The sequence below is a fragment of the Bubalus bubalis genome, chromosome 2 (assembly GCF_019923935.1).
Source record: "Bubalus bubalis isolate 160015118507 breed Murrah chromosome 2, NDDB_SH_1, whole genome shotgun sequence".
NCBI lineage: Eukaryota > Metazoa > Chordata > Mammalia > Artiodactyla > Bovidae > Bubalus > Bubalus bubalis.
The window spans coordinates 56,459,585-56,480,700 of NC_059158.1; the positions used below are offsets into that span (position 1 = coordinate 56,459,585).

At 40.1% G+C, this 21,116-nt stretch overlaps 1 protein-coding gene across 2 annotated transcripts in view; it reads right to left on the minus strand.

The window, feature by feature from the left end:
* Positions 1-1,712: 1,712 nt before the first annotated feature.
* The window catches only part of UGGT1 (UDP-glucose glycoprotein glucosyltransferase 1), a 111,469-nt gene continuing 92,065 nt past the window's right edge, over positions 1,713-21,116 (minus strand). For both annotated transcript variants that reach the window (XM_006061567.3, XM_006061566.3), the window contains 10 exons: positions 20,277-20,361; positions 18,819-18,907; positions 18,254-18,358; positions 16,924-17,008; positions 15,727-15,909; positions 14,152-14,312; positions 12,862-12,976; positions 8,276-8,392; positions 7,686-7,854; positions 1,713-5,808 (listed from right to left, as the gene is read on the minus strand). In XM_006061567.3, coding sequence (XP_006061629.3) covers positions 5,783-5,808; positions 7,686-7,854; positions 8,276-8,392; positions 12,862-12,976; positions 14,152-14,312; positions 15,727-15,909; positions 16,924-17,008; positions 18,254-18,358; positions 18,819-18,907; positions 20,277-20,361 — 1,135 coding nt within the window. In that variant the 3' untranslated portion in view covers positions 1,713-5,782. The remainder of the gene's footprint in view (positions 5,809-7,685; positions 7,855-8,275; positions 8,393-12,861; positions 12,977-14,151; positions 14,313-15,726; positions 15,910-16,923; positions 17,009-18,253; positions 18,359-18,818; positions 18,908-20,276; positions 20,362-21,116) is intronic.

Below are 21,116 nucleotides of genomic sequence, written 5' to 3' on the forward strand. Positions count from 1 at the left end.
TGCTATTAGGGTGGTGTCATCTGCATATCTGAGGTTATTAATATTTCTCCTGGCAATCTTGATTCCAGCTTCTGCTTCATCCAGCCTGGCATTTCCCATGATGTACTCTGCATAGAAGTTACATAAGCAAGGTGACTCCTTTCCCAATTTGGAACCAGTCCATTGTTCCATGCCTGGTTTTAACTGTTGCTTCTTGACCTGCATACAGGTTTCTTAGGAGGCAGGTAAGGTGGTCTGGTATTCCCATCTCTTTATTTTCCACAGTTTGTTGTGATCCACACAAAGCCTTTAGTGTAGTAAATGAAGCAGATGTCTTTCTGGAATGCTCTTGCTTTTTCTATGATCCAACAGATGTTCACAATCTGATCTCTGGTTACTGCCTTTTCTAAATCCAGCTTGTCCATCTGGAAGGTCTTGGTTCACATACTGTTGAAGCCTAGCTTGAAGAATTTTGAGCATTACCTTGCTAGTAATGTGAAATGAGTGCAATTGTGGGGTAGTTTAAACATTCTTTGGCATTGCCCTTCTTTGGGATTGGAATGAAAACTGACCTCTTCCAGTCCTGTGGCCACCGCTGAGTTTTCCAAATTTGCTGGCATATTGAATGCAGCACTTTCACAGCATCATCTTTTACAATTTGTGATTCCATGGACTGCAGCACGCCAGGCTTCCATGTCCTTTACTATTTCCCAGAGTTTGCTGAAATTCACGTCCATTGAGTTGGTGATGCCATCCAACCATCATATCCTCTGTCATTGCCTTTTCCTCCTGCCTTCAATCTTTCCCAACGTCAGGCTCTTTCACCTGGTGGGACACAAATGCAAATGTTTTTCCCCCAGTACCAGAAACCTGTAAGGGAAATTCAAATCTCTGTGGCTTCCTCCTTTCTGAGATTTTCCCCCTTTGAAAATCTACCAAGGTATATGTTTGTGTACTTGTACCTTCACATGCTAAATACATCAGTAGTAATTTTTTTTACAAGAAAAATGTGATTTCGTGTCAGCACCCAGAAGATTTCTGATGGCCCCAGACCAACTCAGATCATCTCTCCAGCACCTCTCTCCTGTCCATGACACCAGCCACAGAGGTTCACACGTGACTCCCTAAATGAGACGACACCAGCTCTCACTCCTCCCTGTATCCCCATCTCCCTCATTCTCTGTGGATAATGCTACTGTTCCTCAAGGTTCAGTTTAAGCACCATCTCCTTGTAGAGGCTTTTCCTGGCCACCGAACCCCTCCTCCACCTCAGGTGCTCTTCGCTGTGTTCTCACCATCACAAGGGCCCCTCCCCAGCCTCCACCTCTGCAACAGCTCTCGTTACACCAGCCTGCAATGCCCAGTGAGCACCTGAAAAGCGGGAACTGTATCTTCAACCTTAAATCCAGCCCCAGAGTAGTTCGGAGAATTTCCAAAATGAACAAAGGCCCTGACATCCTTCCTGTTATGGTTAGTGCTTCTGGGGTAGCTTGCCTGCCAGATCCTGCCTGAGGCAGTTCCCCAAAGTCTGGGACCTAGAAAAGGCCTAAATGCTCTCCTGAAAACCGAAAGAATTGGCTGCACCTGGACCCAGCTCCTCACTAGACAAGATGCTCAGGTAAAGTCCTTCCTCCTGTCCAGGCCTGCTGCATGTGTCAGATGAAGGCGTGGAACTCTGAGCTCTAACCATCTACTCTTCCTAGACTGAAGAACTGAATGACAGACCAGGGGGCTTTAAAGAAGAGAAGGAAAAGTTTATTGTGTTGACCTTATTTTCATTACAGTACCAGAAATTCATTCTCAGTTCATTTCGGGCGCAGAGGGCTCTGCAGACATTTAGCACCCCAGTGCTTGCTCCACAGCAAGGGGCAGCACCCGAACCTATGGTGCATTTCATAGAACATGATTCCAGTAAAATAGAAGAGTTATAAAGGGTTTTTTTAAGTACATAGTTTCTTTAAAAATTCTAATATTTTACTTTGTTTTTCCCTGTTTACCTTATTATTACCAAAAACAAGTGACTGGAAAACATGGTACTTCATATTCTTGTCTCAAATTGTTGACCTTAGGTTACTGTATTTTGCTATTTTCATTTTAAAGAGGAATTATACCCATTTCTCTGAGGAAATCTAAAAGGTGACAAGTAAGGCGATGCATAAATTACAGGTGGGATGAAGGCCCTGGTTCATACCCTAACTCATGTCCTACTTAAATCTGCCACATTTGGCCTCTGTGCTGTGAGGTAATTGGAAAGGGCTCAGGAGATGGCCTCACTTCTGGACTACCTCTGAAGCTGATTTCCTGATTTGTTTTTTAAAAACTGTCAGCACTCATGACACCCTGACAGGGAGAGATCCTCCAGTCAGTGCACGGACTCATCGCCACCCAGAAGAGTCATTTCTGCATTAGGTTGAGAGCTCAAAGACCAAATAATAAAAGAGGAACTGGTATCCTCCAGATACTCTGAAATGGCAATGACAACCTGAGTTAACGATGTCTACATTTGGTGAACTCTGTCAGGTTAAAGATCTTTCCTCACTATGTCAAGACTGAGAAAACAGGAATTTAAATTAAAAAGTTTATCCCACCAGACTAAACACTTAACAGCAATATTCAAGTTGATTAACCCACAAAAATGTCCCCATAAAATATTTAAAAAACTAATTATTAAAATTACACAATGGAATATAAATTTAAATAACTTTGCACACAATGCACCCTCCATTTGTTGTTACCAAGAGAACTCTTCCATTACATAGCTTTACAAAAACTTTAATATTTCCATGAAATTTGATACGACAGTAGTAACATCATTTTATTCAGAGAAACACACTAGATGTTCCCTTGGAACTCTGGCGTTGAATCATTTCTTTTAACCATTCATGACAATTGTAGGGGGAAAAAAACTGCTTTCAAGTATCTAAATTCACGCATGAAGCAGGTGTGGGGAAGGGGAACCGTACTCGTTTTGAGGGTGGTCTCTGGCCAGCTCCAGGTCGCAGTGCAGTATGGTGTAACTCCCAGCCAAGGGGATGGGTTTTCCTTCCTCCCAGTCTCTTCTGGAAGCTGCACTGCTGTCCCTGGCCATCAGGGCCTCTGCAACCAGATAATCGTTGTTTACTCCATCAGAATCTTAAGAAGGTTCGTAATAGGAAGTCGTGAGGACAGCAGAGGAAATTAAGCTCCATTCTTGGAACTGCTTCTTAATGTTTATAAAACCTTTGCTCTCTCCAGAGAGCTGAGTTCACAAAATACATGGGCTTACCAGATGCGTATGCAATCTGAAATGCATTGTGAGAGATTCAACACTTTATCAATTGTATGGAAAACTAACACACCATCATCCTCAATGTGCTACGTACAGAGGACAATTTTAAAACAAAACACAGGCATGTCCCCACAGCCCCAACAGCAGATTGTGTTACACGCATTTTGACCTCAATCAAATATCACTGTTCACAGAACATAAAAAGTCACACTGTTGCATTTCATTCTGACATGTTATGTTATTTCATATCACTCTGGCACTGATTAAGACAAGTTTTCTATTATGGCATGATGAAAGAAAAAAATTCATTACATATACATGATGGTTAAAAACAACACACTGTGAACAATCTCCAGAAGCTTCAACTTTTCAGTGAAATCAATTCATGTTTCTTAGAAAAAAAATCTACCAATCTTTTCAGTCACAATTTGCTTTCACACAGTAGAAACAGCAGACAAAGCTGACCAAGACCAAATTTTTATGGCAGCATCATTTCCTAGGGTGCTAGAGATTCGTTTTGGAAGATCTTATGCCACATGAACCAAGAATTCCTGGCATGAGGAGGAGGGTCTGAGGCCATCTCAGAAGCAGGCTGGGTCTTCCATATTTAGAGACTTAAATCCAGGGTGGTAAGGGGCAATGAGAATACACGCTGAACAGAGAATAGATTTTACACTGCACCTTCCTCATACAGAATATGCATGAGAGACCAGGCATAAAGAGGTGGAAAGGTGCCCTGTTCCATGACCCAGGGGAACCAGCATTTAGAAAGCATATTCCAGTGACTTTATAGTTATTTCCTGCTCAATATCCCAGAAAATAAACTGGAAAAAAGCACCACTGTGCCCACAGTTTATAGACACAAGTGGTGGCGACAGCAGCTTCTCGGAAGACTTAATTAAACCTTAGATGAAGCTGAGCAAATGTTTTCATCCTCATTGATTCTATCCCTTTAGCTGCTCTGACCAGTAGAGGAGCAGTGTTGGGGGGTGGGGGTAAGGGGATAGATCACACTACCGCCTTTGTCAACAGCAACAACTCTAAGGGACCTTTTTAGTCTTGGATCAATTTATCTACAAGTCCCTCCTCCCCAGTTTTTACAAAAGCAAACTCAAAAGCTCCTTCAGACTTACAGACTCCTGAACTAATGCTTGCATATGAATATGGAAAAAAATTAATTACTTGATATTTGTCCTAAGACCCTGGAAGGAGTCCATGGAGTGCTCTGCAGCTGTAGCTTGCAGCCTGGGCAGACAGGGAGCAGGACCTGCAGTCTCACACAACCGAAGACTCCTCTGGGTGCCTCCCAGCACTGCCCACCCAGCAGCAAAGGCTGCTGCGCAAGGGCTGTTCGGGTTGCTAAGGACACAAAAAGCCATGACTCATGAGTCCAACTTACTTCAAGAAGCAACTCTGTAGAGTCAGAACGAGGGGAACGCTGGCAACGTCTGCTGGCTTAAACTAAAAGAACTACAGAACGGTGTATTTAGAAAAACATGAGTTACACAATCAAAATCTCTCCTGGTCTCAGATCTGGGAGTCTTTTGTAGAAAAAAGACAAAGCCAACTTCCCCTGGGTCTGAGAGACAAAAATTCTGCAGAGAAGCAGCGGGTAAATGATGTGGTGACCTTCCTGAGGGAGTTCTGAACCCCTCAAGGTGGATCACGAGAAGGGCTTATTATGGCTGTATCCAGTATGGAAATAACAGACTTCCTGTAAGAAAGTGGGAAGAGAAAGCAAAGACTTTTGCAAATACAAAAATTGCTTACAAAACAATTACTTAAAAAGTTCACTGGGGCTGGACGCAGAATAAGAATAATGTCTTCATTTCATATTAGTCACAATGGTTCTGAAGGTTTATAAAAAAGAAAGGCCAATTTCTGGTTTTCCTCATGACCCCTTCCCCAACATTCCAGAGCCCTCCTACTGCTGCTATTTTCCCTACCCTCACCCCAACCCACCCCCTCCTCCCCTCGTCCTCTCCCCAAATTAATTTGCCCCGAGCTCAGCCTGAAGACACATGACTGTTCATTGGGTTTCAATTTAACAATGAACCTGATGCTGGGGAACGGCACAGGAGCCCACTGGCGCAAACCCGGACAGGCTCGCATAGGCGCCGCCCCATCCACTATCCGCCCGGAAGGGTGGCCCCGGCTGCAGACCGGAGCTCCGCCGCCCCTCCCCGTGGACTGAGGTAAGGAGGACCCGACGGCTCCGGCTAGTGGCCTCTTAAGACACTGCAGCACATGTGGGCTTGTTGATCTTCCAGTTGCTTTTGCCATCTTCTCTTCTGGTGAGAGGCCTGCTCTTCATTGAGTCCCCCAAAGATCAGTTTCTTGTCTTCCTCTGAGGTTCGAATCTAGTAGAAAGCCTTAACTCCAGAGATCCAGAGCTGCCAGCGTGCGGGAGTCAGGATGAACAGGGCGGCACGCCCAGTCGGTTCATCAGCAGTTGTATAGACAAATTGGAAAAAACTAGCATTTAATATAAAAAGTGTTTTTCAAATGGTGTAATTTCCTATCCTCCTCTGGAGATCATAATTCCTCATGTGTCTGAGGTCCTATGGAAAAGGAGAGCAAGTGGAGAAAAAATGGATCACTATCAAGTTATAAAGTACAGACTGGGCATATTCTGCTATTGAAACCTATTATTTGTGCCCCACCTCCACTGTACCTCTCTTTTTAAATTTTTAGGAGCTTTGGTTTAATGTGTGTCATATTTTGAAAGCAAAAACAAATAATACATTTTCATTTTCAAGAACACTGAAACTAACTGTATACCCCTACTCCCTCTAAATTGTTTTCACAAGTACAATATTTACTTCTAGTAAAAATGCACATATATTTAGTCAGGATTCTTCTTTTTCACTTAATAACGTATACATTTTCCTCTATAGCAGTGTAATTTACCATTTTCTAGTCTTGGGTGTTTAAACTGTTTTCCAATGCCTTTAAAAAAATAAATGATATTAAATAAATTTCTCCATGTATATAACTTCTTTATTGTATTGAATTATTTCTTCCAAGGTAAATTCTCAAGAGAGGAATTATTGAGGATATAAAATTTTAATGAATCCTGATGATTGATTTACTGCCTTTTAACAAGGATTTTTCTAATGCACACAGCTTCAACAAGATTCACCCAGAAGAGTTTCACCACCATCTTCCCCAACAAATGGCATAATCACCAAAAGTTAAAGCGTTAGTTGATCAGTCATGTCCAACTCTTTATGACCCTGTGGTCTGCAGCCTACCAGGTTCCTAGGTCCCTGGCATTCTCCAGGCAAGAACGGTGGAGCGGGCAGCCATTCCCTTCTCCAAGTTATCTTCCTGACCTAGGGATCGAACCTGGGTGTCCTACATTACAGGTAGATTTTTTAACACCTGAGCCACCAGAGAAACCTGGCATTACCAGCATGTACACTCTTTTCTACATAGTAATAGTAATGCTGCTGCTGCGTCACTTCAGTCGTGTCCAACCCCAGAGACGGCAGCCCACCAGGCTCCCCCATCCCTGGGATTCTCCAGGCAAGAGTACTGGAGTAGGGTGCCATTTCCTTCTCCAATTCATGGAAGTGAAAAGTGAAAGTGAAGTCACTCAGTTGTGTCTGACTCCTAGCAACTCCACGAACTGCAGCCCACCAGGCCCCTCCGTCCATGGGATTCTCCAGGCAAGAGTACTGGAGTGGGGTGCCATTGCCTTCTCTGAATAGTAATGCTAGAGTCCTTTAATTTGATTACTGTTTCTTCAAATTTATTTATTATTTGTGTCTTTTATCTTATTTAAACAGTATGTCTACATTCTTTACATATTTATTTATGAAAATCTTTATGTTTTACTGATGAATTTAATTATTTTTATGGTGAATTTCCAACATTTCAGCTGTGATTTTAATATCATGGCATAGTCTTCAGGATATTTAGGTGAAACACTCAAGATCCATTTCTATAATTGCTTTTTTAGAATTAGTTTTGAGCTGAATAAATTAAAATCCATAGTAAATCTTATTAAAGGTTTATATAAAGTCACTTTTTGTATTCTAACAATTTTTTAGACTGGCTACCACTCAAAATGTACACAAAGTAGAGAAACCAGTGTATGTCATGTATCACAAAACTCATAAACCTAAACAATAATTATCACAAAGCACTCTTTCTTCAAAAAAAGAAAGAAAACAAAAGAAGGAAGGATGGAAGGGAGGGAGGAAGAGAGGAAGAAGGATGGGAGAAAGAAAAAGAAAGAAAGAAAGGCAGCAATTACATTAATAAATACTGTCTAGAAGCCCAACTGAATAAGCAAAGTGAAAAATATAGACTATCAGATGTCATGATGGAAGACTGAATAACTGATTCTTCTTGTTCTTACAAGATTCTGTTTCTGCAACAGAAATCAGACAGGCCAAGAAGTACCTACCTAAAGCCAAAGATCTGTACATACCTTCTCGGCTTGCCTCCTTTGCTGTCTTATCTCTATATAGTGCTCCCATTTCCTTCTCCTCCTGAAAGCGATGCTGTAGCTGTTTGATCTCCTGATCATAGTCCTGCCACTCTGGGACAATTCGAACAGCGGCCTCCAGCTTGGGCTCTTTGGTCATTGGATTATTACACTGTGAAAATCAAAATAACGTACTTCAGCCGAGTTAAAGGAAGGGTATGCTATATAGCATTCAGAGGTGTTTCTATTCTTGGGTTACAGGTCCTAACTGGACAGAAAGAACAACGATATGAGAAGCAATGTGGTAGGGGCTATACAAAGCTTCTGCAAAGAAGTCGTGGAGCACTACTGGAAGGCAGAAAGAGGAAGTCCGTTTGGAAAAACAAGGCACAGAGTAATCTGGAAGACAAATGGTAACTTCACGGATTCTAAATAGTGAAAACAGCCTATTAGACAATAGAGGATTTGCCTCCCTGCTGAGGTTACTGTAAGAAGTCCTGCAACCCCTGAACTACATAATTACAGAGAAAGACCAAATTATCTAGCTATACATCAGACTGGACTGAATGCAGAAAGAACCAAAGACAACTTACCAAATCAATTGTTTTTGCCCTTTTCTTAGAGGCATCATCACACCACGTTTCACACCAAAGCCATTCTTGAGGGAGTGATTTAATTGGCACCTGATGGATCATGTTATTGGGCAAATCCTATTCAGTAGAGAAGATAGAACACAACAATCTGAAGTTCTAGGGGAATAAACAACAAGGTCCTACTATAGAGCACAGGGAACTATATTCAATATCTTATTATAAAACATAATGGAAAAACATGAATAAGAACATATATTATATCTGAATCACTTTGCTGTATAGCAGAAATTAACACAACACTGTAAATCAACTATGCTTCAATAAAATACAAAACAGAATATTTAGAAATAAAGTGCTAGGGGAAATTTAAATAAATGAACAGCAAATTAGCTGCTCATTACATATCACATGCCAATCACAAAATTTTAAAACAGAAAGAGTCCTTAGCAAAAACTGTAAAGTACCTACAGTATTTATTTATGGTGTTTTTAAAAACCAGTTTAGATGATCCATAAAACACCTACCCATAAGAAGCACCTGAAAAACTTTAGGCTAATACTCACAAATAGTCTGTCTTCTCCTTGGAAGGAAAGCTATGAAAAACCTAGACAGCAAATTAAAAAGCAGAGACATTGCTTTGCTGACAAAGAACCATATACATAGTTAAAGCTATGGTTTTTCCAGTAGTCATGTATGGATGTGAGAGTTGGACCATAAGGCTGAGCATTGAAGAATTGATCCTTTCAAATTGTGGTGCTGTAAAAGACTCCTGAGAGTCCCCTGGACTGCAAGGAGATCAAACCAGTCAATCCTAAAGTAAGTCAACCCAGATTATTCATTAGAAAGACTAATGCTGAAGCTGAAGCTCCAATACTTTGGCCACCTGATTCAAAGAGCCAACTCATTAGAAAAGACCCTGATTCTGGGAAAGATTTAAAGGCAAAAGGAGAAGTGGCTGGTAGCAGATGAGATGATTAGATAGCACCAATGGACATGAATTAGAGCAAACTCGAGGAGATAGTGAAGGACGGGGGAACCTGGCCTGCTGCAGTTGACAGGGTCACGAGAGTTGGACATGACCTAGCAACTAAACAACAACAGACTTCCCTTCCTGAGGGCATTTCTAAGAAAAACAGCATTGCCTTCTAAAAGCCAATCAAGCACTGAATGTGGCTCTTGTATGTCAAAGTTTTGCTTAAAGGAAGCTCTACATTCACCTTGTCAACTGAGGCTTGATCCCAGGGAGATGAAGCCCACGTGTTTTCTGTAGCCAACTGTACTCTATGCTTTGAAGCTTTTTTCTTAGGAAAACTTTTGAGTTTGACACATTAATAATAAAATGTTCTATTGTCCAAAGACACAAACAACCAATATGATCCAATAATTTCACTTATGGGTATACACACATAAGAACTGAAAGCAGGGACTCAAAGAAATGCTTGCACACCAGTGTTCATAGAGGCATTATTTACAACAGTCAAAAGATGGAAATAAGCCAAATGTCCACCAGCAGGTGAACAGCCAAACAAAATGTAGTATATACATACAATGAAATATTACTTGATCTTAACAATGGATAAACGGAGTTAATGAGTTCTAAGACAATGCTACTCAAAATGTAGTATGTGGACTTGGAGCACAGAGTTTGCTCAGAATGTAGATTCTTAGGTCCAACCCAATACCTACTAAATCAGCATGTGGAGGATTGAGGCCCAAAGATTAGTGCTTTAGTAAGTTCTTCAGATGATTTTTTTTTTATTATGCTAAAATTTGAGAAGAACTGTTCTAAGGTCTTTGCCCTGTCCAGTAGCTGGGTAAAACACTATTTAATATTAGCCTTTGCAAAGTCAGAAATACATGCTGTTACCTCTAGGCTAATCATTAAAAAATTATTTAAAACTGTATAGTTTAAAGAGGGAAACAGAATCATTAAAAACTCTCGATCATTTGGAAAGAAACTAAGGAAAAAAAAGAAACACAGGACATATGCATAAGCAAGGGGACTGTGGAAAAGCCAAACTTGTTGGTTATCAGCGGACTAATGTGCAAATTAAATGATGGTCACACCAAATGAAAAAACAAACCAATATAAGCTCTTTATAGGAAACGGAACGAAAACATAGGATTAAGAACTATTGAAAACAGAAGGATAAAAAATACACCATGAAACACTAACTAAAAGGAAAACCAGTGTAGCTATACTAATATTAGATGAAGCACGCTTCAAGCCCCTGCCCAAAAAGCGTCAATAGAAATAATAAAAAGTTAATTTGTCAGAAATATATATGACTTCTAAGTTTTTAGGCAATGAACGATATAGTCTCTAAGTACATCAAGCAAAATTTGACAAAACTAAAGACAAGATTTCACACTATGGAAAAGAGATTTTAACATAATTGCCTCAGTAACTAATAGAAAAACAGACAAAACACACATAATGTAACAGGAAAGAACAAAACCTGACTCTCTGTTGGATCTGTTTCTTTACCTTATGCTTTCTGTTGCTTCTGTTATCACTAGAGGATGCTTTCTAAATCACTAAAAGGATGCTTTCTATAGTAATACGCATACATAATGGCCTGCCTTGGGGAACCCTGTCCCTCTGCCTGAAAGTTAAACTCAGGGATTTTGTTCAGCTTAGAGAAACATGTTGATCTTGTCCACCTGTGAATGGCTGCAGGAAAGAAGAAATCAACACATCCCCTCCCAGAGGCTGGCCAAACCAGGAGATATTTTGCAAGACCTCCAGCCTCTTCACTTTACTTCCTCACCTCCAGCCTCTCTCTGTGTTATAAAAGAAACTAGCATCCAGACCCCAATAAGATAGTACTCTAGGACTCCTGTCCACCATCTTCTTGGACACCCAGCTTTCCAAATAAAGTTGCTATTCCTTGATTCAACACCTCATCTCTCAATTTACTGCCTTGTCATGCAGCAAGCAGACTGCGCTTGGACTCAGTAACAACATTATCACTAAACCTCACCTAATGGACATAAAAGAAAAGCATCACATCTAACATCTGCAGGGTATAAAACCAGATGAAATGTCTACCAAAACTGACCATATCTGGATCAAAAAGCAAAGCTCAACAAAATTTAAATGCCTAAAATCATACAGAATACTTTCTCAGACTAGAGCAACTGGGCTAGAACAAACAAACAAAAACCCAGAAAATCTCCATGTATACAGTGAAAGAAACAAGAGGGGAATTAAAACATCTGTTAATGAAGGCAGTAATGTAGGAATTGAGAAACACAAAAGATATATAGAAAACAAGAAACTGGCAGATGTAAATCCCACCTCACTAATAATTACATTAAATATAAACAGATTAAACTCTCCAGTTGAAAGCCACATGGGATGCTAGCTCACATCTTATCAATTCGATTAACAATAAGTATTACTCAAAACACAGAGCATCAGGAATCCTTGCACTGCTGATGGGAGTATAAATCAGAACTACTTTGGAAACTGTTTGGAATTATCTAATAAAGATAAAGATCCACCCATCTGATGGTTCAGCAGTTCAACTTGTAGTTGTAGACACAACTGAAATACGTGTACATATATTTGCATGTACATCAAATGTCTTGCATCAACCAAGACATGTATAACTGATCACAGCAGCATTATCCATGGAAGACAACAATGGAAAACAATCCAAGTTTACAATAAACAAAACACAGTACCATTTCATACAGCAATGTGATTGAATTTCATTAACATAATGTTAAGCAAAAGAAGTTAGACTCAAAAGAGTACACCTTGTATAATCCCACTGAGACAGGCAGACAAAAAAACAGGCAAAACTATAGTGTTTAAGGACACATGTGTAAGTAGTTACTCAACACAGAAAAGCCATGGAATGATTACCACAAAAGCTAGGATGCTGTTGCAGAAGAGGGTGGCTTTTGGGTTGGAAGAATGTTCAATTTCCTAAACTGGATGGCAGTGCATGGGTGTGTGCTGTGTGGTACTTCATTGATGCATATGAATATGTATTTATATATTTTGTTTTGCACACTCTTATTTATAGGTGCTAAATATCATAATAAAGGTTGAAAAATGTTTAAAGCAGGCTTAAGCAAAACAAAGTATGTGAAACTACGTACCAAAAGCACAAACTACAATCTCACCTCTAAAAAATGTTTAGCATTAATAAATAGTGATGCAGCTAAACTTCTTAAAAAAAAAACATGGTTTTTGATATAGAAAAAAGAGAAATAACAATACTATATCCTGTGCTGTGATAGTGGGTTCCTAAAGAAGAGAAACAAACTGACCCTAGCAAGCAGAGAAACAAATTTATCAGCTTAGCTGGGCACAAAATGAGAAGATATGGCAGCGCCCTCCTTCCATCTCCCTCCCCAAACCGACATCAGGCCTATCATATTTTTTACCACTATGTCCTCTCTTAAGGGCAAATAAAAATCACACACACACCCAATAAACACAAATTCCTTTCCACTAAGAAACAAAACACTATCTCAACAGAGAGAAACGAGAAGCAAATACTATTTCATTTTCTGACACAACATTGTACACCCATCACCAAAACTGTTAACCAAAAAAAGTGGCCACTTACTTGATCAAGATTTGAAAGGCTGTTAGGATCCTGACTCAGACCTTGGTACTGGCCCCTGAGTCTGTCACCAGCTGCTATTTTCCTAAACTTCTTCAGATCCACGACATACAGTGCACTGGATAGAGAAAATCCACTTGTTATAACCATGGATTATGGCAGAAAGAGTAACCCCACTGATTAATGGAACAGATCACTAGGCTAACATTCCGGTTTCTCGTGGAAAAGGTAAGCTGAGGCTTTACAGTAGAGCTCACAGTCACTACATACCACTTCAAAGATGGCTCAGGAAGTGATTACAAAACCCATATGCTGGTACCACAAGCTCATTTTGTCACTGTTCCAAAGGAAATAATCTCTGACAAAAGAAGGTTTCTAGCAAATGTCAGCAGGTTTGATAATAAAAACCATAGTAATTGATAATCATTAGTCAAAGATATCCTGAAGATATCTTAAATGTTACAGAAGAAAAAACCAACCAAGTGTTATAGTTCCTTCGAACCAAGGGCATACAGTACAATACTTAAATCACCAACATCCCAATATTTATCTCTATACATGTTGCTTCCCACAGGTTTCCCTACTCTCCAAATCACACTTTTCCCAGAGAAGATAATATACAGAAACAACAGATGTACAACAAATACACACACCGTTTAACCTAGGAGTTTTAGGAATTAACTCTATAGGTATATTTGAAATATACAAAATTGTGTGTTTAACTGGTGGCTCAGTGGTAAAGAACCCGCCTGCCAACACAGGAGATGAGCGTTCAATCCCTGGACTGGGAAGATCCGCCAGAGAAGGAAATGGCAACCCGCCCCAGTATTCTTGCCTGGGCAATCCCATGGATAGAGGAGCAGGCTACAGTCCGTGGGGTCTTAAGCCTCAGACACAACTTAGTGACTAAACAACAACAAATAATGTTGTATGTCATAGCAAGACCACAGTGATACATGTACTGGAATAATATGTTGATACAAAAAGGAAAAAGGTCTCTCTCTACATGTTGATGTAAGGTCTTCTAGAAACATCAAGTTTAAAAACGCAAAGCACAAAACTGTAAGTAAGGTAGGATATATTTTGTGTAAAAAAAAGAAGTCATAGTTTTTTACCTAAGAATTAAAAACTCTAGAAGGAGACACAGTAAGTAGACAGAACGGGGCAGCTTTTCACTATGTATTTTTTACGGTTCTTATTTTTGAACCACATTAACATATTACCTACCCACAATTTTAAATATGCAAAATTAATTTTAAGGAAATGAAAATCAAACCATAACATTCTTATTACCTGATATGGTACTTTCGCCCAGCTAAGTGACTGGCCCAGTACCCTGACTTCCAGAACCTGTAGCCATCCATCTCTCTGCGGCTGTCACAGAAAGGAGTATAACCATAAGGAGCACCATCCAAATTGAAATCTCTTAGCTCTTTCAAATCTGTTCGTACAATCTGAAGAAGAAAGGATCACAGTCACTTGTTTAACACCCATGCAGATAGCAGTTTCCTAAAAATACTGAGGGCAGCTCAGGGACTGATCAGTGGCACAGGCAGCAATCCCAGTTCAAGCCTGGCTTCTTCTTGATTAGGCTGACTGTCCTCTCCAGCATGTAAGATGATTAGCCTAGTGCTTGGGACACAGTACTCTAAGTATTCAAAAAAAAGCAGGAGTAAAACAGATTCACATCGTGTTGCCTCTCTGTGACTCAGTTTCTGGGTCTAAAGTGGACATCTCACAGGCTTGTTGGGAGGGTCACATGAACTCGTGTATGACAGATGGAGAACGATGCCTGGCACACAGTAAGTGCTCAGCAAGGATGAAATGTGATCGTAGAACTAGGAAAGCAGGCTCCATGTTGAGCCACTTGTGATATAAATGAGCCAGGTGGGGCAGAATTCCCAAGAGTTGGATGATTTTTGTCCAAATGACTTCTGCACACATTACATCACTTCCACTCAGATGAGGAACTCGGGTTTTAGATAGTTCAGGATAAGGGCAAAGGCTGTAGGGCAGAAGTATATTTAAACTTTTTGAGAGTGTATGCTCTAAAATTTGTATGTTCCTTTTAATTAAGTCAGCTGTCTTCCTGATAGCAGGAGGACCATCTGAAGAGTTCCATATGGTCAAGGCCAGGCACCAACCCCCTCTCTTACCCATGTCAATAACACCTAGCTTTGGGGCAAATGACTGGAGATGACAGCAAGCAGTGTTATATTAAACCGGCAAATTTTTCAATTTTAGTTTGTATATTAAATGAGTTAAATTTAAGATACAAAACTACATAAATGATGTGATCACAACTACATAAAAGAGGCACAGGAGAACAGATGAAAGGAGATACACTGAATGCAAATTTTAAAAGTGATCACATCTGGTGATACCTTTCCATATATTCTTTTTTTTTTTTCTTTTTAATTGAAGGATAATTGCTTCACAATACTGCATTGGTTTCTACCAAACATTGACATAAATCAGCCATAGGTTTACCCATGTCCCCTCCCACCTGAACATCCCTCCCACCTCCCTCCCCATCCCAACCCTCTAGGTTATTATCAGCCCCAGAATGAGTTCCCTGAGTCAGACAGCAAATCCCCACGGGCTATCTATTTTGCATACAGTAATGTATGTTTCCCTGCTACTCTCCCCAATACCCCCACCCTCCCCTCCCCCCGCCCAGCCACGTCCATAAGTCTGTTCTCAGTGTCCGTGTTGCCACTGCTGTTCTGCAAATAGACTCACATATTCTAAATAATGTAAAATAAGTGTGTATTTTTCCACAATTGGAAAGATAAAATCATTTAAAAAGGAAAAGGAACTCTAATGCCCTTAATTTGCACTGCTGAAACCCAGCCTTTGAGAGCTCACCTGATCCGCATCCACAAACAGGAACTTGTCGACAACCAGTGGGAACAGCACATCCAGGAAGAGGATCTTGTAACCCCAGATGATGCGCTGCTTCTCAGTCTGCTGGTGAAGCCACCGGGGCCACTTGTACTGGACAAGCTCATACTGAAAATTGTATTTGTCTGCCATATAAGGTATAAACTCCTATTTGCAGACACAGGGAACAAGAATAATTTACTTTGATTAAGAAAAACAAGTCAGGCAACAAACCACAATTATGGCACAAGTAAAGCACATTTACTGTATCAGCAGTCTAATGAAGGAATGTGACCCTGACTAACTTGTGACTACGTAAAGAATACATATAAACTTTCTGTCAAATCTCCATTTTTTATGATTTCTAATCACACATGAGATGACCAGAAATCTTTAAGTGAAGGCTTTTATATAACTAATTTATGTGTGTGTGTGTTTAAGGGAAATGGACTTTGTCTAAACTTGATTTCAGTAAAACATTTTTTTGAGCTTGATTTTAAGCCTTTCTCACCACTAGGTCTAATCCAGGGAATGACATGGCAAACCCAAATACTCTGAACAAGTTTGCTGCCATCAACTCTTTCAGATTCTAAACATAAGTACCCTAGGGGACCAGAAGTGAATTATTTATCTAGGAGAGATATTACTGAATATATTAAAAGTTGCTTAATACATTCTACAGAACAACAAAGAAAAAGATGCAAATAAATCAATTTGGATGACAAATACTGATAAAAACAAAGCAGAAAACTTTCTAAACTTTCCATGTGTGTTTTTGCTTTGCACAGATGATATATTACTTCCACAGATCACTGGGTACAGTTGTTCAAAACAGAACAAACCATCCTTCTCACTGGAACCAGTACTGTGCTTTCTCATTAAATGAGGACATTCATGCTTGAGAAATGTTACTTCATCAAAACAGAAGAAACAGACTCTCCTCTTATGTTATCCAAGCTTCAACCAAGTTGTAATTCTGTGCTCGGTTTTATAACAACTATTCCCCCCAAACAGACAGGGGAAAGAATAATCAACATATAATTATGCAGGTGAATTACAGTAACCTAATAAAAGGAAAAAATTTTTAAATACACAGATAAAGTAGAAGTAGTAAACAGTATATTGCACTGTATATATCCCCTTAATAAGAATGTTTTCCTTTTCAAAGCCTAAGGAACAAACCTTAAACGTGGGGGACAGATAATTCTTCAAGAACCAGAATTTCACTGGAGTCTTGGTATTCTTCAGTACTGATAGCATCATTATGCTGTCAAACAAAAGCAAACAATAATAACAATCATTCAAATCTTTTTAATCTCAACAAAATCAAAGTCAATCACTAGACTCAGTGTTCTTTATGGCAGAGCTAACTAATGGCTCAGTTAGGCAAAGAGAGACCCTGAATAGTGGAAACTGGAAACTTGCACTTATTCACTTTATAGAGTCATCACTGGATGAGAAAGAAGTACTTATTACCTATAAAAATATACCAGACTGAGAAAGGCATGTGTTCTAATTATGTTACACCTTAAAATAAACTCCTTTATGAACTGACACATTAATTACGGTACAAATGAATCCCGGAGGTTGTGTTTAATGACTACATCACTCTAAAAAGAAAGTCGGTGGAGCCTCAGCAGCTGTGTAATAACACTGCCTCTCCCAGCCGACATCGGGGACCCCGGCCAGGGAGGACAGTAGGCAGAGGGAAGGGGATGGCAAATGATCACAGCTTCAGGATCCCCTACTTGGAAAACAGAAACAAATTTTGAGTCAAGGAATTTAATTAAATTCAGTGGTTGTTAACATCTGACATTACAATTCTAGGTCAGATATATTTCTTGGCAATATGACAGCTAAACATGAGTAAAATGACATCTTGATTATCTGCTATACTAGATTTGTAGTGGAAAATTAAAAGTAAAAAAGAACCTTGGCATTAGGAAAGTCACTCTCAGGCAAAGGTGCATACTGATAGCCAAGCCCCGCTGACCGCTGATCACAAGGCGCCCCTGAGGGCTTTCCCCCTGGTGACTGCATTCACCAGCCAAGCCTGTGCCTCCCCTCCACTCTGCTGTGTGACCTCAGCTAAGTCCCGCTACCCTCCAAGTCTCAGCCTGTCTATAAAGCACAACTAAGATCCCTCCTGGCTCTAAAATCCTACAAGTCATCAGAAGGCAGGTCCATGGCCCTGTTCCACCTCTTTTCTCTATCCTTGGCAATGTTTGGTGGACAATGAAAAGCCACTCTTTATCATGTGCACACAGTAGTTTTAAAGGTTTATAACCTTATAATAGCTATACAGATTCATTTACTATATATTATATAGTCCATTTCATGAGGTTGGCCAAATAGAAACAAATGTTAAGTATATATAATCATCTATACACAATCCTCAGAGTGCCTCAAATCCAAAGAAGTATAATGGGCAGAATCCCATAAAATGTGTATTCCCTAATGAACAATATGACAAATTCATGCATATATACTGAAATAACCAAACATGACTAACCGAAGAAATCTTTCATAGAGATGACCAGATGCAACGGAGAAAATATTAATTATGTCATCTTTGTCTTGTTTCACTTCCTCGGTCTTCTGTCCTCCTGTAAAGCCCCTACAATAAAGAAGGTAATTGCTTCAAGAATACTTGAAATGCTGGTACAGACATGTTGCCCTTTAAGGGGAGGGGAAGGAGATGGTGCTTCCCACCAGAACAAAGAGAGGGAGGCTGCCCAGAGGGCCTTGTGGAGCTTCAGAAGAAGACTGGACTAGTCCACTAGAATGCAAAACAAACAATGGAAAGTTAACTGAGCAATTACCACTCAACTCTCCAAAGAGCAGGAAAAGTCCAACAGGAGTTAGAAAGTCAGGCACAGAAGGAACTCCACTATGAGGGGACACTAGCCTCTTTCAGTAACTCAGTGGGGAACATTCATCTACTCTACACACAAGTGGATGCAAAGAGCAGAATCTGAAAAGCCCAGACAGGATTACTATATTCAAAAGAAGGGAGGGATGGCATTTATATCTCCGTTTTTCCTTAAAAACATCACTTCTTTCTGATGCCAATTTACCATTTGAAGGAGTCCCAAAATCCAGATTCATTCTCATTAGTCCCATCGCTCAGCAAGTCCTCATTCACCATGTCTGCCTTCTTCTGAACCTGCAATCAGTCACATGTGATGAATCTCACTCTCCCTACTGGGTTGAGGAGGCACTGCACTGATCTTCATGGAATGCTCACTGAATACTGACCACACTAGAGAGTGAATTCTCCTGCGAGCAGATATAACATACTCTTGAGTCCAGACACATTCAACAGAACATGAATGCTGAATTCGGTTGAATGAGTCCAGACACATTCAACAGAACTATGCTCATCGTACCACATTAAAATCTTAATGATGAGATAGCAACATCTTGTAACTAGATAATAACTGTCTCTAGTTTGAAAAACGGGCAGAGAACCTTACAGTTTAAGTAAAAACAGAAATGCATTCACCAAGCTAACTCTAGTTCTAGGCAAAGAGTACAGTGCACACACGCTCCAGCTGCCAGGAAGGAGTCATCTCACGTGACAGCCTTGTTTTAGGACTGACTGGTACAAAGAGGGGTTAGAACTTCTCGAGAGCATAGGGATCATTTTTCTGCTCAACCATGTGTGGCCTGCTTTAGATTTTAGAGTATAATGACTGTCTCATAACATCTTTTATTTGAATATAATGCACTAGGAATTTCAAAGTTCTAAGAACAGAAAGCAAAAGTGAGAAGAAATTAAATAAGGCTACCACCATTTATTATTGTTGCTGAAATTCTCATTGGCATTCTTCTCAGTTTTCAAAAAATAATGTGAACTGTGATTGTACAAACAAAGCAGTATCTATGAAAACATTTCATGTAAAATGAGACCTGCACTGCTCAATGAGATAACCCAAAAGGCGCAACCTCTCAGCTGAGGAAAGCCACAAACTTGTATTTACAAAATATGCTTTGCATTTCAAGCCGCATTGCTATAAGGCTACAGTAAAATCCCAAAGGTGAATTAGTCTTAGGTGGGTTTCTTTCCTTTCTCTTCAGCTTTACTGAGATATAACTGACAAGTAACACTGAGTAAATTCAAAGTGCAGGACATGATGGCCTGGTACAGCTCTATACTGTGAAATGATCGGGCTTCCCTAGTGGCTCAGTTGGTAAAAAATCTGCCTGCAATGCTGGATACTTGGGTTCGATCCCTGGGTCGGGAAGATCCCTTGGAGGAAATGGCAACCCACTACAGTACTCTTGCCTGCAGAATTCCATGGACAGAGGAGTGGGACAGGCTGCAGTCCATGGAATCACAAAGAGTAGGACATAACTGTGCGACTTTTTCACCATAATAACAGCACTTTTTCTGGAGTTAACACATCCCATCACCTCATATAGTTTGGAGCTGGTTTAAAGATACATATATTTATATAACAGCTACTAAAGACCAAGTTACTGCTGCTTTTATCAACTAAAATAGAGTGGCTGCCTTAATATACCAAACTTACCTTCACTTTAATAATTTTGCTCTTGAAGTTGTTGAGGACAACAACAACTTCATCAGCATCGGGTGGAGAATCTGTACCATCGTGACTTAGAAAAGAAGAAAGGAAGGCAGGTATCACAAATCGTAATTCTCAAGTTGCAGTAAATGGACTTACATCAACCTGATGTATTTTTCCACCATCTTTCATCATAAAGGAGTTTTTTCTGAACAAATTATTTTCTCACAACCTGCAGAAAACCCCTTCAAGCAACACAGAGGCACTTGTCAAAATCTCTACCCTTACATGTTGAACATGTGAACTGGTCACAGCCCAAATTTCCTTCTGGAGCCCCTCACTAAATGACCTTCCATACACTGAGAGGCTCCCAGTGCTGGCAAGAGTATGATGGCAACCCACTCCAATATTCTTGCCTAGGAAACTCCATGGACGCAGGGTCCTGACAGGCTACAGTCCACTGGGTTGCGAAGAGTCTGACGTGACTGAGTGCGCATGCACGCATTACTTTACGCATAGCAAGACATAGCTCTACTTCAGAGTTTTGTAAAGGCTTTGACTCTGTTCTTCCTGGAGGCACACAGCCAGGTCCAGGCCATGTCCTCAATCTAGCATCCATACTCTGCAGGAAGAACTAAAATAAGCTCTGTTTGCAAGCAGACAGAGCAGAGAAGAAAATTTAAAGAGAGTATTTCCTCCCTAATCAACGATAATGTCTAAAATTTCCAGTCACCAATTTTTAAGATGCTAACTATATAAAGCCATGATAAAATATGAATTCACTGAATTCATTGTCATCCAACAGAGAGCAGAGTTCATGGGCAAAGGTGAGATTCTGATAGGGAG